The sequence below is a fragment of the Acanthisitta chloris genome, unplaced genomic scaffold, assembly GCF_000695815.1.
Source record: "Acanthisitta chloris isolate BGI_N310 unplaced genomic scaffold, ASM69581v1 scaffold32217, whole genome shotgun sequence".
In the NCBI taxonomy this organism is placed as follows: domain Eukaryota; kingdom Metazoa; phylum Chordata; class Aves; order Passeriformes; family Acanthisittidae; genus Acanthisitta; species Acanthisitta chloris.
In genome coordinates, this window is record NW_008682578.1 from 1 (window position 1) to 17308 (window position 17308).

The 17308-nt window shown below is 43.0% G+C and overlaps 1 protein-coding gene across 1 annotated transcript; it reads left to right on the forward strand.

Moving 5' to 3' along the window:
• Window positions 1–646: 646 nt before the first annotated feature.
• On the forward strand, window positions 647–5555 carry KCNJ8 (potassium inwardly-rectifying channel, subfamily J, member 8). Its single transcript, XM_009078584.1, has 2 exons — window positions 647–1086; window positions 4655–5555. Exons 1-2 carry the CDS (start codon window positions 722–724, stop codon window positions 5553–5555), a joined length of 1266 nt encoding a protein of 421 aa, XP_009076832.1. The 5' UTR covers window positions 647–721.
• Window positions 5556–17308: the final 11753 nt, after the last annotated feature.

The following is a 17308-nucleotide window of genomic DNA, read 5'->3' on the forward strand; positions in this document are numbered from 1 at the left end:
TCCCGTGGGTTTGTTCTGTCACCCCTTTGGGGACAAAGTTTGGGAATAAAGGGAGGGTTTCCCCGCCTAATCCCGGAAGGGAGAACTGCGAAGGGAAAATGCGACCGCCTGCTCGGCGCAGTCCCTGCCTCCCGCACCTCCGGCTCGGCGCCCTGCGATGCTCTCGGGGGACGGGACAGGGTTGCTGCATGCGCTCGGGGCTGTAGCAGTAAGGGATGAGTCTCCACGCTCTCTCCACAGATTAGCCTCGTCTTAAAGCAGAGACGTCTGGTTCTTCAGGTGCTGAAGGATGCGAATAACTTAGTGCTTCGCGTTCGGGTACCAACCTGGGCACTGCTGTCTCCCGGAGAAACAGCCTGAGGAACCGACCTGGCATACGTCTCGGTACTTTACACCAAGTTTGTGAGACTGTTGGGCAGCCTCCCTGCCTGCAAGGAGTGTCAAAATAGCACTTTTCATTTGTTATGAGACCAACTGCCTATATAAAAACGGTGGTCTGAAAGAGGGAGAGCACTCTTGAATTAGCAGCCATACAGTGATATTTGATGTAATGGTTTTGGTAGGGGGTAGGTAGGTGAGTTTGGTAGGCTTCTTGCTGTAGTGCACAGGTGGCAAGTCTGACCAGATTCTCTTTTTGCAGGGTAGAGTAAATCCTGTGGAGGCACCCTAGAGGGACCACCCCCATTTCATATCTTGCTGAGTGGACTATGGTGGCAGGAAGATGCTGGCTCGTAAGAGTATCATCCCTGAAGAGTATGTGTTGGCGCGGATCGCTGCCGAGAACCTGCGCAAGCCGCGCATCCGGGACCGGCCACGCAAGGCTCGCTTCATCGCCAAGAACGGGGCATGCAACCTGGCACACAAGAACATCCGCGAGCAGGGGAGATTCCTGCAAGACATTTTCACCACCTTGGTGGACCTGAAGTGGCGTCACACGCTGGTCATCTTTACCATGTCCTTCCTGTGCAGCTGGCTGCTCTTTGCCATGATGTGGTGGCTGGTGGCTTTTGCCCACGGTGACATGGACCCGAGCACAGAAAGCACCACAAACAGCACAAAGTGGACACCGTGTGTGACGTGTGTCAGGTAAAGTGTGGTCAGTGGGGTAAAGGAAGGGAGGGAACAGAGCTGCCTGCTGTCCTAGCTTTGCCTAAATGCAGCTTTTGGTTTACATGGTATTTGGTTGAGACAGTTGAAAAGTGCAGTGTTTTCCTCTAGATTACAGCAATTCAGCAAGCCTCGTGGGCTTGGAAAATACTGTACTGTAGATTTCTTTGATTCCTTACAGGATCTGAAAGAGAGGGAGACCTGCTGCTTTTCATGTGTCTCCACACTCTGTGGGTAACATACCTTGCCTGTCGAGATAAGAGCCTGCTGCAAGAGTGGGTATGTGTTATACGTATTGTAACATTGTCTTTGGCAGCGGGAGCATCCCCAGCGTGGCACAAGCCACTCACCATGCCAGCAGAAAGGTGGTCACTCCAGAGCATGCCTGAGAGGCTGGGTACCAGCCATGGGTGCCAGGCAGGGCTAGCAGGACAGTGCCACTTAGGACAAAACTAGGTATCTTTCAAGATTAGTCTCATGAGCTAAATATGCTTCAAAATACCTTGATAGGCCACCAGTTTGACAGAAGAACAGGTTCTACAGTGTACACGATCTGGCAGACAGTGAAAGCTTAACGGATTACTAAATTAAAATGTTACCTGTTTAAGTATTTTACTCTTCATCCCCAAAGCCACAACAGTTGTCAAGGCACTGATAAACTGGCACCTATGTACATTGAATAGAGAGGTTTTTGTTAATTGGAGGTGGGGTAAGCAGTCAGATTGTTTCAGCATCTCATCACTTAAACCTCTTTTTATAGTGCTAGGTTTCTAGGTAGAAAAATCCTGGTTTAGTACCACCAGACTGCCTCAGATCAGCTGCCTTTGCACTTGCAGTGCTGTGGGGGACTGAGAGGGCTGCAGGGTCCACAGGGACATCTGAGTATCTGCTTGCTTTTGTCCTGCACATAGTTTTGAGGCACCTCACCAAGTCTGAAGGGACATTGTATCTGGCTTATGAAGGAGCAAAGATTTAATTCTCCCTTTGTTTTGACACTTTTTGGTGAAATGGGGATATTCCAAGCTAAAGAATATGGGTTTTTTTCCCAGCTAACCTTCACTGGGCTGGGGGTACTGGAGCAGGGGTTGCTGTAATTTCTTTTCCAATGTCTGACCACAAACAGTCTGCTCTGAAATGAGATATCATGATCCAGCTTGCACCCATAGGGATGTTACTGCCAGCATTGCTGGGACCTGTGGGATCTGTCCAATTGGAATTACCAAGTAGCTCCAACCAGCTGGCTCTTCAGGGTCACTTGAGGGGACATCCCTCCATGTGCTTGGTGGCCCCCTCAGCTTAGTCCACCCCACATGACACTGGGACCAGACACATCACAGCCAGGGCTCTGCCCCAGCTCCCTCCCTGTAGCCCCAGCTGCAGCAGCCCCATGCTGGCAGCTCCTCCAGGATGTCTGGAGCCTCCACTGCCAGGGCAGCCTGGAGGAGTGTGAAAAAGCAGTGCAAGTGAATCAATATTACTTTCTAGTTTAGCTCATGCCAAAGAACACACATCTCTCCCTCATACAAGTACCTGGTGTGGTTCAGCCAACAGCTGCTCAAGTGTCTAGGTCCAAACCATGGAAAATCTTTTCCCTTCATAAGTAAAATAGTTGAACTTATTAAATCTGGCTACCACTTTGGTCAAAGTCACGAAATAGCAGTATGCTTGCTGACTTTTTTAAGAATGGTGAGTTGTTGGATGTAAAATACATTTAATACTGCAATGATATGTATGTCAAAATAGTGGCAAATAATTTTTAACCTATCTCCCTGAGATTTTGGCCCACAGATATTTCAGGAGAGCTTTCTTGGGTAGGTGCCATTACAGATTTACAGGAAACCCAGCTTTGGAAATTTTAACCAGTGCCTAGAGCTTGCACAGCACTTTGATTTTTGAAAGTACTGCAGAAATTTCTAAGTCTTACTGCTCTTTGCCACAGAAAGTAGACATCACAAAGGAAAACTGGTACACAGCTCTAAGGGAAAGGACCTGGAAACAGTGTAATTTGGAGTTTCTGCCTCCCTTTTCACATGGTCAAATGCTGTACAAACTTACTGTTTCTGTTACTTTCACTGTAAAAATGTGGATTCTTTTTTTTTTTCAAGGAGTACTGTTAAGGATAATCAGACTTTACTCCACAGAGCTTTAAGCTGAATGAAGTTTAATCCAGAAGCTTCATTCTGCATGTGACTAAATATTCATGAACATAAGAAATCATTCTGTGGGTTCTCTTAATTAACTCCTTCCTCCATGATTTCTTCAGAGGGACATGCAAAAATAAACCTCCTCAATATATAGGAATTTGTCAAAGATTTAAAGAATAGAAAAGGCAAATAGAAAAAAAAGTTCTTTCAAAGACATCTCTGTAGAGACTGGCTGGTTTTCTGAATGATGGACTTTCTCATTCTACAGAAAATTATCCCTGATATTGCCTGTGCTATTTTAATGTTTCCTCATGACCCCAGAGAAAGTATGGTTAGGAAAAGAAGAAGAAAAGATACTTAAGAGCAGATTAATTGAAAAACAAAGCAAACCCAGTGAATGATTTGGACCCATCTTCATTGGTCTGTTGAACATGGCAATGCTCAAATTTAGTGGATTGCCCTGTGTTTAAAAGGTGACGATGATATTCGTTCATATGAGACCCAACATGATGCAAGTCTACTGGATAAACCCCAAGGTACTGATTTTGCTCTTATAAGAGACTAAGGTCTTTGTTTATAAAGGGAAATGAAAGACCCTGGTGTATACAGGGGATATCACATTGTGCCTATTATAAATAATGTATTTTGGAAAATTCATGGATATCATTTTCTGATGTCCAGCACTGGAGCATATTTGGGCATTTAACTTAACCCACACTTCTAGAACCCAATTCTGTGTTGAAATTTTCCAGCTAGTCTTGCTATGGCAGTGAGCTAAACCCAAACTCTGGGTCACAGCACTGTCCTCCTGCCAGGATGTGCATGGGTACTGTGGAGGCTACTGGCCTCTCTGCAGGCTGACCCTGCAGGCTCAGTCACAAGGTGAGCAAGGGTTTGAAAAGTGTCAGGGCTCTGACAGTGTCCTCTTTCCTTCCAGGAAATCCTGGTCCATGATTCAGGTAGTATGAATGAAATGCTGCAATGTTCCCTGGTGGAAGAATCACAGTGTGCCAGCTGATTACTCACTATTGTCAAATCCACCTCTCTCCACCAAGAGCTTTATGGGATGGAAAAGGTGGAAAGCCCAGCTGTTACAGAGCTGTTGACTAATAGCAGTATGTGTTCCTGAACAGAGACTCCTGTGAGCTGCTCACAATCATCTGGTGTTACAAATGGTCTTTTAGGAGCTCAGGCTTTGTGGTCTTCCCTGCCACCATCGGATACTGCACCAGTCATAAAAAACAGTCACCAAGCACACAATGGTTTTGCTGGTGTTAACTTGGCTTAAGTGTACTAGAACTGTACAAATAGGTCCTTAACTTTGTGTAGAAAGTGTATGTTAACAGCTTCTCCGTTTGTGTTCCATGTCCTGCGTGCTAACTTTGTGCAATCTCCTCCTGCAGGTCTTTCACCTCTGCTTTCCTCTTCTCCATTGAAGTTCAGGTGACCATTGGTTTTGGGGGCAGGATGATGACAGAGGAGTGTCCCTTGGCCATCACGGTGTTGATCTTGCAGAACATTGTAGGTCTGATCATCAATGCTGTCATGCTGGGCTGCATATTCATGAAAACGGCGCAGGCTCACAGGAGGGCTGAGACCTTGATTTTCAGCAGACAGGCAGTCATTGCCGTGCGCAACGGCAGACTCTGCTTCATGTTTCGAGTGGGAGACCTGAGGAAGAGCATGATCATTAGTGCCTCAGTGAGAATTCAGGTTGTGAGGAAGACTACAACCCCTGAAGGGGAAGTCATACCCATTCACCAAGTAGATATCCCTGTGGATAACCCCATTGAAAGCAACAATATTTTCCTTGTGGCTCCCTTAATCATTTGTCACATCATAGACAAGCGGAGTCCTCTTTACGATATCTCTGCTGCTGACCTGGCACTCCAGGACCTGGAGCTCATCGTGATACTTGAAGGAGTTGTAGAAACAACTGGCATCACAACACAGGCAAGAACCTCCTACGTAGCAGAGGAGATCCTGTGGGGTCACCGCTTTGTGCCCATCGTCACTGAGGAGGAAGGTGTGTATGCAGTTGACTACTCCAAGTTTGGCAACACTGTCAAAGTGGCTGCCCCACGTTGCAGTGCTCGGGAGCTCGATGAGAAGCCATCCATTCTCATCCAGACCCTGCAGAAGAGTGAGCTGTCTCACCAAAACTCCCTGCGGAAACGCAACTCCATGAGGAGAAACAACTCCATTCGGAGGAGCAACTCCATGCGGAGAACCAATTCCTCCCTCATCGTGCCCAAAGTGCAGTTTATCACACCTGAGGGGAGCCAGAGTGCCTCAGAAACATGATGCACAGCTTTGTGGGCTTTGGAAGGAGGAGGCACCTGTGGTGTTTTGCTTCAATTTTCTTTTTCTTAAGGAAATGAGAACACAATGCAGAAATGAACTGTGCAAGAACTTTTTATTCCATTGCTTACTGAAAGCACCACCAAATGGCATTAGGAAACACTTTAGCACTTAGTGTATAACTTAGTGTATAAATTAATTAAAAAATGGCACATACACTAAAGAAAACACAATTCACTCCTGTAATATAATGTCTATTTATACTTGTTAATGGCATGCACGTTTTTTTAATCATATTTTTCCTATCAAGGGTCTCTTTCTTATCTTCTGCTGGCTGTCACAAAATGTGGGGGGTTTTTCCGTATGAGTGGGTTACCCACCTGCAGGCAGAAGTGAGTGCTTCTACAAAACTTCTGCATGGAGCTCCCATGGATTCTGTGCATGATACTTGGATGTCAATATTTTTGGTGTGAATTCCTTGTTCTCTTAAAAGGACTAGTGAAATTTCTGAATGATTTCACTGGAGAAGAGTCACTACTTTACCTTCAGTTTTCCAGGCTTCTTCTTTTCATTGGTTCATAGCAAGGGCATTTTGAGAGCAAATTCAGGTCAGGTGAAGTGACCTGACCATCCCACAGGAAAACTGGTGCCACTCCAGGCAGCACCAGCAAGAAAACCATTGAAATGGTAGAGTGCTGCTCTTCTTCTCAGGGTGAGATACTTGGCTGCAGGGCAACACACATCTTTGTGTAGCTGTAGCCCAAGTTGAGAGACTCAAGTCCTCCTGGTTGCCATCTGAGCATCCATTTCACTGAAGTTATTCAAGTTGGACAAAGCACATGCCTCTAACAGCCTCTTTGTATTCGTGGAAGACCAAGTCCTGGTTTGTTTTCTCTTATAGGTTCATACATGGAAGGCAACACATGTACTTCCTTCACTTACAGTATTTTTCATAGGATTAAGTCTGTTTGCTCCAGCAGGTTACTTTTTGCCAGTGGGAATTCATGAATAGGAATGAGAGGGAACCATGCTTATAATATGAGAGATAGTAGTTTCAAAACTATCTGAGTAATTTTTAGGGGGACTTGGGTGCTGCTGCTGAATTATTGTTTTTCAGCAGTGTCTCACCTGTGGTTTTATATAATCTGGTATTGAGATTTGGTGGGAAGCAGCTTTCCTTTTCAAATTAAAATGGGCATTTGTTACCTAGACCCTTCCCAAAAATGTCATCACAAGTTTTTCTACCAGAATACAGAAGTATATGATAACTAATTGTATCATATTTGGTAATGCTAAATTGACACATGCTTTTTTCCCCTGTGAATAAGAAGCATAATTAGATATATTCCTGTTCAAATTTCTTACAAAAATTTTCTTATCTCTGTGGCTCAAGAGAAGTTCTGTCCTTGTACTGACTTCAAGCCACTCAATCATTTAAATACTTTTGGAATTTTAAGTATTTGCTTATTCCTATCAGGTAAAATAGTCAAAATCAATTCTGGATTCTCATTGTCCTTGGAAGTCAGTTCATCAGCAGTTGTTGCATGGCCAGTTTTCACGCTCCATGCAGTGTTGGGTGGTGGCACAGAGGGGCAATGCTCTGCAGTGCAGACTCCCTACGTTTGGAGCAGGTGCTGTCCAGAACATAAACTCTGACAAAATGCTTCCTCTGAAGCAGTAGCGGAAACTGAAGTTTCTGCTAAAAGCATCCATTGCCTGGCCTGCCCACTGATGTTCTGGTAGCATGGATGGTGAACATCTGGAGACATTCATCTATCCATTGTGTGTCCAAACAATGAACATCTGCAGCTTCCAAGAAGAGTCAGAGCAAAGCATATACAACTTGCCTCTGGCCTCCGTTTCCAGGGCTGTGAGTTTCTTTGGGGCTGTCTGACACATGGTTAAGTCAGATGCTGTACAAAAGCAGATTTTCTACAAAATAAAAAAACCTGACAATAATTACTTCTTTTGTCTCTGATTTTTGCCCTATTTCTTTCCCTTTTTTCCTTTGCATTCTCTATTCATTCTTTCATACTTTTGGTCCTTCTTGCATTCCAGCCTTTTCCACAGTCGTTTTGAGTAATGATTTTATATTTTCTCAATATTCTCTCAGTATTTCAGATGAGGGTTTTTTTACCCACAACCATTTTCTCATTTTCTCCTTCAGCACATTCTTCTTTCCAGTTTTTATTTCACCCTTATCTCTCTTTCTGCTTTACACCTAATGTACTCTGTTTTTGCAGAACTGTTATAGGGATATTGGTATTTGAGAAAACAACACCCCAGTCATGTGCTATGTTGCTCAACAGATACACAAGGCAGATCTTTGTGTCATGAATGTCATGTTCATATGTGCTGTGCTCCTGCTCTTTGTAGAAAATCCCTTATGCTCAAGCAAAGGGCTTTTCTTGAGCAAGTTTTGCAGACCTGGAAAATGCCAGTGGCAGAAGCAGCCAGTGGTGGAGAGTAGGGCAGAGGTTTTGGGCCTGGGAGCTGCATTCCTGAAGGACAGCTTTGAGACCCAGCTTTGCAATACTGTGCCTGCCAAGGGAGTTGAACTGACAGCACCAGAGTTCAATATGTTTAATTACTTACTATCCCTGGCAATTTTATCAGATGCAAGGGGCTTTATTTCAAATTTGAAGTTTTCAGTGTTGAAAGTACACTGATGAGTTAAGAATGACAGCTGAGATTTCTACCAAATACTGCCAACAGTTCATGCTGGCATTTAACCATCCATCTCTCCTATTGATCATTATTTAAGAAATTAAAAGCAATAACATATAAGCATCATCCCTTAACATTTATTTGTGTCCCTACTGTTGCCATCTCCCTGCAACATGGTGTAACTGGAACTGTGTTACTTGACATTGCTTATTCTGTGTATTTAATATGCTTTGGCTCTTTGAACAACCTGCCTAGATGTCACTGAAGAGCAAAACTATTTTCTAAGCATAAAAATGTAATTCTAAAGGCCTTCCAGGACAGATGCAATGTCTGGGAATGCACTTTATTTTTTCTTCCTAGCCTTCACTTAAAGAACCTCTCTGTTTTAAACAGAAAAAATGGCAGTGAGACCCTTTGTCCTCTTTTTGGACACTCAGAAGATTCAGAGTTACTGTGGTAGGGCCACAGAGAGCAAACACAGACAGTACTTAGAGAGGATATAAAGATTAATGCTCCAGGGTTGAAGCCAACCTCTGAGTAATAGGATTTGGAGGAAACTTTCCCTGTTGGCAAGTTATTCTGTAGCTGTCACCTTCAGGATTTCTTGCACTCTCTTTTGAAACATTTGGTGCAAGCCAGGGACAGAAGCAGGACCTTGGCATGGTGCACCCTGAACAGAGTGGGGAGATCAGGTCTCAGCAGGAGGGCTGGCAGACCACAAACACAAGGGCTCTTCTTTTCCTCCCAGCCACAGAAATGCCATCAAACCCTGCAGTGAAGCCACTGGAGACCCCCAACTGCAGCCAAGCCTTGCCAGGGTGTGCAACATAGAGTCACTGAGTGCTGCCCAGAGCTCAAAAGGCCTGACTCCAGAGGGAGCCCTCAGTGCCTGTGGCATGGAGGAGAGTGCTGATGAACCACACAAGGCTTTATGTGGGATTTGGGCTGCCCAAAGGATGGGGTAACCTGGCTGAGCAGGACTGCCAGGGTGGTCTGTGCCACCAGAAAGGCAGTTGGCTTGCCCTTCAAGCCTAGGCTGGATCAATGCTGCTGAAGATACAAGCAGGATAGGCACTTCATTAAAAAATAATGGAAGTGAGATAATGACTCAATGAGCAATAACTGGGTGTGTTTTGGGTACCTTGGGACACTCTGTCTTGTCCAAACAGCTGGTCAGACAGTCTCCCATCAGGACAACTGTCACAGGCTCCCCAGAGAGGTGGTGGATCCCCTATCCCTTGAAACATTCAAGGTCAGGCTGGATGGGACTCTGAGCAACCTGATCTCATCAAAGATGTCCCTGCTCATTGCAGGGGCTTTGGACTAGATGACCTTTAAAGGTCACTTCCATCTGGAAAGTGGCATGGACACACCATTCCTTCTTACTGAAAAAACATGACTCATTCTCCATATCTGTTCTTCCTTCACAAACTAGAGATTGAGGACATTTTGTGAAATCAGTTTCCAAGCACTGATTATTATTAGTAAAGGCTTGTTTCTGCAAGCTGAAAAAGTAGTTAGTCCAAGACTAGCCAAGTGTCCTTGGTTGGTGGCTTGTTCCCAGGAGCAGACTGTAAAGCAGTGCAGCTCCCAAGGTGCTTTGGACAGCTTGTCCTACCAGGAAGGGATCATTTGTCATGGCAAGCTGATGGGGGACACTCTTGCTGTGTGTGATGGATGGCAATGAAATACAAAATGATGCTGTAAATTCCCACTTCTCTAAACCAAATTTCCTGATCTGGATTGCTTGCATAACCAGTTGAGAGTTAACTTTTTCTCCCTCAAATACTTACATTAAAATATTTTTCCCTATATTTGTGTTTACATCACATCCAGACTAATCTAAGCTGATAGGCAAGAATTTCTAATACCCCTAGCATATTAATAATGCTTCTCAGCCCTATCTCCCTGAATTATGTTTCCTACTTTCCCTTAAGAATTCTTTGAACTTGAAAAAAAAAGATTTCTCATGTGATAACTGTACAGTAAAGATAAAATATATTCCCACATTTCCTTAGTGGACAGTGAAGAGAGATTTAGCCTGCAGAGACAAGTTCAGTGCTGTTCAAGAGAAACAGCCACTGGGATTGAGGCACTCACAGTCAGGACACATCACCACGGGGCTTGGGTTAAAAGAAGTATTTAAAAATACTAAGTATTCAGTGGGTTTCTGGCTGAAGACTCTCAGAACACTGATGAGTTATTGGCTAACAGTGAAGGGAATATAGGATCACCAAAACACACTACAATGTAAGAAAGACATAAACCATGCATTTAAGGAAAATATTGTCCATACTATAGTTATTACTACCACATATTTCAACATTTGGATTACTGAAAATTCAAAGAGACAAACAAAAAAGTAATGGATTTTCTCTTCACCTTTAACAAAGGGCTTAACACCTTTCTTTTCTTTTTTTTTTTTCTCTCCTACTCTAGAAGAGGGTTGATCCATCTGAAGACATTCCTCCTACCCACAAACATGCTGTAATTTTCTGGAAGATACATGTTAATCTCAACACACTTTTCTGGGCCCAGTGCAGGAGTAGATGTGCATCATGTCATAGCCTGTGCTGCTCAGTATGTCAGGTGGGATGACCTAATGGTCCCTTCTGCACTCCAGATTTATGGATTGGGAGAGTTAATGAGTTTTGATCAAGTGAAACCCTTCATCTGATTCAGAAGTCTTAAACTGATCTCCCACTGAGGAAACAAACAAATGTGGGGGGAAAAAACACCAACAGAGTTAGGCATCCCCAAATGATTGATTTGTTTTGACAAATGAATTTCAGTGCTAATTATGGATCCTTTAAATAGTGTTGACAAATGTCCCTGGGATAATTTGTAAAAGTTGGTGTATCTTATAATTACAGAACTTCACTTGGCTTCCTACTGTTGTTAAAGTTTGGCTTAGTAGCAAGGATGAGAAAGCCAGTTTCTGTGTGGGACAAAGTGAAACTCCAGTTCTTGGTTTTATGGTCTGAGGTCTACTGCTAAGATCATCAAACTGAGGAATGGCACTGGAATGACTGCAAAGGGCTGTCGCGGTTTGGGGCTCAGTGTCTTCCTCATCCAGGGAACATCACTGCTTCCCTCAAGTGTTTTTTTTTAATAACCACAATAGCCATGAAAATGAATTGCATCCTTCCATGGCCCAGCCTTGTTATCCTTCAGGGGATACTTTTTGATGTTATGTCTTTGATTGTGGGTGATCCGGGTTGGTCTGACAACAGGAGCTGCTTCTGCTGACTGTCATGGTTTTCAAATCCAGTCAAGGTCAGGACATGAAGCAAAACTAAAGGGTTGTGACACTCAATAAAAGAAGCTGTGCTGAGTCTGAGTGAGAGCAAGTGACAATTGTTAGCCCCTTGGGTGGTCAGCTTTGCTTCTCACAGCATTTTGAAAATATATCAAATACTAGAAAATTTTCTCTGCTCAGCCTTAGCTAGTGTTTTAAATTATATTATAAACAGATACTATTCCTGGCTGATCAGATTAAATTGTTTGTGATATGCTATTTTTTCCATATACAAAATCTCACTGCATTCTCTAAATATGTTGTGTAATAAAATTCTGAAGTTCTCCTTATAGTTAGTCCCTTTGTACTGTCTACAAGTCAACATGGAAAATGGAATATAAGCCTGAATGTGCTTCTTGAAATATTTAATTTCATCTAATTTTAAAGACATTTTAGAGAAGTTTTTTAATGTGGGGGTGGTGAGACACTGGCACAGGTTGCCTAGGGAGGTTGTGGATTCCCCAAACCTGGCAGTGTTCAGTGCCAGGTTGGATAAAGCCTTGTTTCTGTGAAGGTTTGAGGTGGGCTGTGCAGCTGAGGCCAAGTTTTCCAGTGTGTTCTTTCTCAGGGATTTAAAAAATAAAGCCTTCCACAATGCAATTTATTTGGGTATGTCTTGAGGAATCATCCCAAGAAAACATACAGTTGGGCATGATTTGATTTACTACTGAAGTCTAGCTCAATGCTACACTTCCACTTGTGGTTGATTTTGAGGGACAGCTGTCCCATCACTGAGAGTGTAATGCTATGGCCAATATTAAAACTATGTTTACTTTTTGCTTGAATAACAGTTTCTCCATTTTCACTGAGGCCAGACAATCCCTACTACAGCATTAACATGGAGTAAGAAGTTGCCATTCTTCCCACAGGGGCATGGGTGGGAGAAGATTGACCCAACCACAGGTTGTATGTCTACACGCTCTGTCTGTAGGCCAAGGGTAACACACAGGACTTCAACCCTTTAGTGCTTTGTTTGGTCACAGCTTAAGTTATAAAGGCCAGGATGGCAGAGAAACCTACATATGTCACCCATAAGATATTCACAGAATTAAAACACGAGTAGTAAAATGAGGCCACAAAGCAGCTGCCACCAGTGGAGCCATTAGTGCTCCTTCTGTCAATGAAGGTCCCAGGAAAAATGGTTCATTTTCTGCATTTTGGGGTTTTTATCCCCTTATTTCACTCCTAACAAACCTCTGTTTAGTTAAACTTGGAAATAGAGCAATATAAATCATACACAAGCCCCTGAAATATTTCACCGCAATAGTTCAAAACCTCTTCTGTTTATATGTAATGGAAAATCCTACATTTAAAATGCAAAGGGCTAATGCTGTGCGTTGCTTTCAGGGGGAGCTGGAGAATGTCCAGGGCTAATGCACTTCAGTCATATCAATTACTAGAGAAAAGGCACAAAACCAGAGAAATGAGAAGTTCAGATGCCTAAAACAAAGATTGCTTGGCCGTGTACTGAATGGTAGGTGGAACAGTCTTCAAAGCAGAGTGACAGAGACTTTGCTGGTGGATATGTGAAACTATACACAAGACATGTACAAGCTCAGTAACTTAGCATGGAAACGTAGACTAAGTCAATCACATCTTTCTTATGTCAGATGTTCAACATCTGAACCCTCACTTCTTGAGAGGCTGCTAGTGGTGTCCACAGAACAGAAATATCACTTTAAGTAGGTAGCCAAACCTTGCACAGTGCTTGCAACTCACTGCAAAGCACTCAGCTAGCAACTGGTCAAAACTCCTTATGTCTTTCCAATGTCACACATCCATGTATATTAATACATTCTTTCCTATTCCACTTCAGGCATAGGACTATTAACTCATCAGTAAAACCCTTAAACTTAAATTCTCCTTGTGCACGTAGTCAAATCAAAGTAGAAAAGCTTGTTTAACTTGGTATTTATATAAATATGTAATTTTTAAAATGTATATATATATATATATAAAGAGGCAGTGTTTGCATTGCCAGATTTGACAGTAGAGATTCTTCAGGTTATTTTAACTTTGGTTTTCTAGCCAAATGATTCCACTTAAAGCTTAGTACTAACTCTGGCCACATACACACATGCACAAATTACACATATATGTCACAAATCCTCATGCCTTGGAGACCCTGTTGTGCTTTAGAGAGCAAAAGACATCACAGTGATGGTCTTCTCTCCCACCCAGGGCCTCAATTAACCACACTATTTGTGCAAAGCTACCAGCTCCATCTGTTCTGACAGACATTGAGGAAGGTCCAACACAGCAGAAGCTGCAATTTTTTGTTTGGGACAACAGGCTGTGAAGTAGGAATTTTCATCCTTATTAGGTCAACCTAGCAGCGATGAATGTGACATGATGTCACTGGGTTTGAGACTGATTTCTGTTTGTAACTCTTTGCAGCATGTTGGTTTAGGTTTCTGTCAAGTGTCTCAGCAAGTTTCACACGATCACTTTCCTCTTTGAAGTTTTCAACTTGACTGACAGTGGTGGAGAAAGGCTGGTACATGCCAGTGTACCATATGGACAGAAAGAAGGGCAGGATAGGTACAAAGTGAAACTTCTCTTTCTTGTCCCACTTGGATTTCCAGGCATTTCATATGGGTACTTTGGGAATATCATTTGGAGTATGACACAGGAGAAATAAACTGCAATGGAAAAATGTGCGCATATACAACTGTGCATGTGCAAATACACATGCAAAGATAATTGATGTTTGTGCCTGAACTCTGTTTTGTGCAAAGGGAAGAGTTTTCTTAGTACAGATTTCAGACCTCTCTTTGAAACACTTGCCCATATTAATTTGCTACATGAAACCATCAAGGTGTTTTGGTGGTTCAACTGAGTAAAATTGCGATACTTACATACTCATCTGCCCAACAGCATGAAAAGAGGGTATGAATGTACCTTCTGTGGGGTGAAACGTTCACTGGCAAAGACACAACAGCCTTACCAATTGGTTTCATGCAGATATCTGAGTTTTAAAAGGCTAACACTCTCTGTATCCACTCGTGCCCCCAGGGAGCTTCTCGAGTGCTCACAGCCACAGATGATGCTGTATGGGGAGCTGCACACACCCTGTGGGACGTGTTTCAGTCACGACAATCGGCAGTGACCACACAGCTACGTGCCTCCACGGGCACATCAGGCAGGGACTTGCTTCCAGCTGGGTCACAGGCCATGGTCATGCGAACTTCACAGCAGCAGCAAGGACCAGCCCTGGATCTTCTTGCTCTCAAAAGCACATGTGCCTGATGTCCCCTAGGGAAGGTTTGCTCAGAGCTGCCAGAGCACGGTTCAAAGGACTGTCAAAGACAAACCAGATTGCTGCTTCCCTTCCCTTCCATGCTTTTGCTTTTCCTCTTGCTAAACAATTGATTGTTGCATGTAAGAGTCTTGCATACATTCTGAGCTGGAAGGGCTCCTTATGTCTTCTGACTAAGCCTGGGCAACCTGGATTCTCTGTAATAAATAGTGGGTGGTGAATGCTGAAACAATGGCCTAGTGCTGTACTGCGATTTTCCTTGCCAGGCTACCTGCCACCAAAACATAGCCAAAGTAACAGCCCAGCTCAGGCTTGCTCAGAAAAGCCCTGGGAGGACAAGCCCCTGTGTATCCAACTGTCATAAACCAGTGTAGCTTGAATCATAAGAGCCTTCAAATTACATAATTACATGTACTACTTGTAGTCAGGGAAAGAAAAATGACTTATCTCATCTGAGCAAAGGTCCAGTAATCACTTGAGAAACAAAATGTCAAGCAAGAAGAATCTCCAGGGTACTGAGCATTCCCAGAGGAAGCGAAAGACACGTTTCTTTTCAGGAGATTTTCCCACTGTCAGAAAGCAAGGCCTTCATGAAGTTTACATAACAAAAAAAAGTGAACAGATCTCTGTAGTAATAGATCAATTGAGCTGGTTTGGTGCGTGATTGCTTTGTTTTGTTTTGTTTTCTAGTTCATAAACCTGAAATTAAATATCCACAAACAGTATTTTATATTATTTTTGTGGTGATACAGCTTTCTCTTTGCCATTTAAAACAGAAGAGCCAGGAATGCAATGCAAAATCTCATCAGCATCAAAGCCAGACCACAGTGCACACATCCCCTTCTAACATACTTTGCTATACTATATGAAAGGAATTGGGAAACATGGTAAGGCTGTAATAACTTAATTCACAGGAATTGGTTTACTGCTGCATTCTCCCATGGAACATGTCCCCCAGTACAGGAAAGGGAGGCTCTGTCTGGTCCTTCGTGCATCAGCCAAAACTGGATGTGGCACCAAAATGGAGAAACACCTAGACACCCCAAAAATAGATGCCTTATTTTGAGGTAACCTTTCTTTACTGATTGCTAAATCCCAACATGCTGAGGAGAAGGATAATTCTTTTATTAGTTTTATTCTGTATAATAAAATAAAGTCCTGGAAAATTACTTTTCTTTCCTCAGACTAGTCCTAAGTTTTCGTTACCCTCACATAACACATGCACACCCCCCTCTTTTCTTTTGACTATCATCAGCCTTGTCCTCTCCCACTTCTTGTCCCCATGTGGGCAACTCAGTGCCAGCCTTGGAGCTCCTGGTCCAGAGCCACAGGTGGCTCAGCTCACCCTTCTTCTGGAGGCCACTTGTCCATGGTGCCACATGGTGACCCAGCACTGGCAGTCATCTCTGGTGAACAGCCTGGCAAAATAAAAATGAATCAGAGATGTAATTGAATTCCAATAAATATTCAAAACAAAATACTGTTGAAAAGCCATAGGCTGTGTGAACACACGGGAAGTAAGGTTTAAATTCTGTGCCTTTTCTCTTTTACTGTTCAGGTTTCCAGGATCAGGAGGTTTAGGGAGAGGATCACTCCCAGAATGCTATGCATTCTTAAATGTTTGTGGCCTGAAATGTGACTGAAGATGGTAAGCTTTTTCTTTTTTTAAAATCTAAACACTTAATACTGTTTAATGTCATGGTGAGACCCTGCTGTGAAACTATTCATACTTTTGTTTCTCTCTGAAATCAAGGAATCACAGAAGTTAAGACAGAGATGCTTTACATTTGTCTTTCTCTTGATGTCATCTTTTATTGGAGTCATGCCAGATCTTGCTGGAAATATGTTTATTACACCAACTGAAACAGCCAAACTATTTCTACAGACTATAGGATAGGACAAAATTACAGCCATATTGATCAAGTCTGGAGGCTGTTCATCAGACTGACTTTACAAGAAACCAAACCATAGAAATCCACACACATCCATTGCCTTCCACACAGTACACAGCCTTGGGAGAGTGGAAAATCAGAATAAACATTCTTTACTCTGTGTGTATATGTCTACATAAACACATGAGTATATGTAGCTCAAGGAGCCATTTAAGCAGTGAAGATTAACAGATATGCTACATTAGTCCTGTATGTTGATCTTCTAAAAACTGCAATGAATTTCTTCTGAAAGCCTTTAAAAGATGGATCCTGACTTCCTCTCCTGCCTGGATGGAAGAGGACACAGTGCAGATTAAGACCTCTGTCAAAAATAAGACATATTCTCTCTGGTAGAACAGTATTAAGAAATAAACTACTGGGACAGTGTGTCATCCTTCAGCAATAAGGAATTATTAGACAGTGCTTCATGCAGATGAGAAGGCATATTGCAGCACATTTCTTGTTGCACTCATCAGTAAGAAGGGCAAATCATTCACCTGATGTTTTTGCAACCCATGCTCTGAATTTTCCAGCAAATTTGTTGTTCCATAACCTAGCAATGTCCTACATCAGTGGTCATTTCTCTTACTGAAAGGTATGG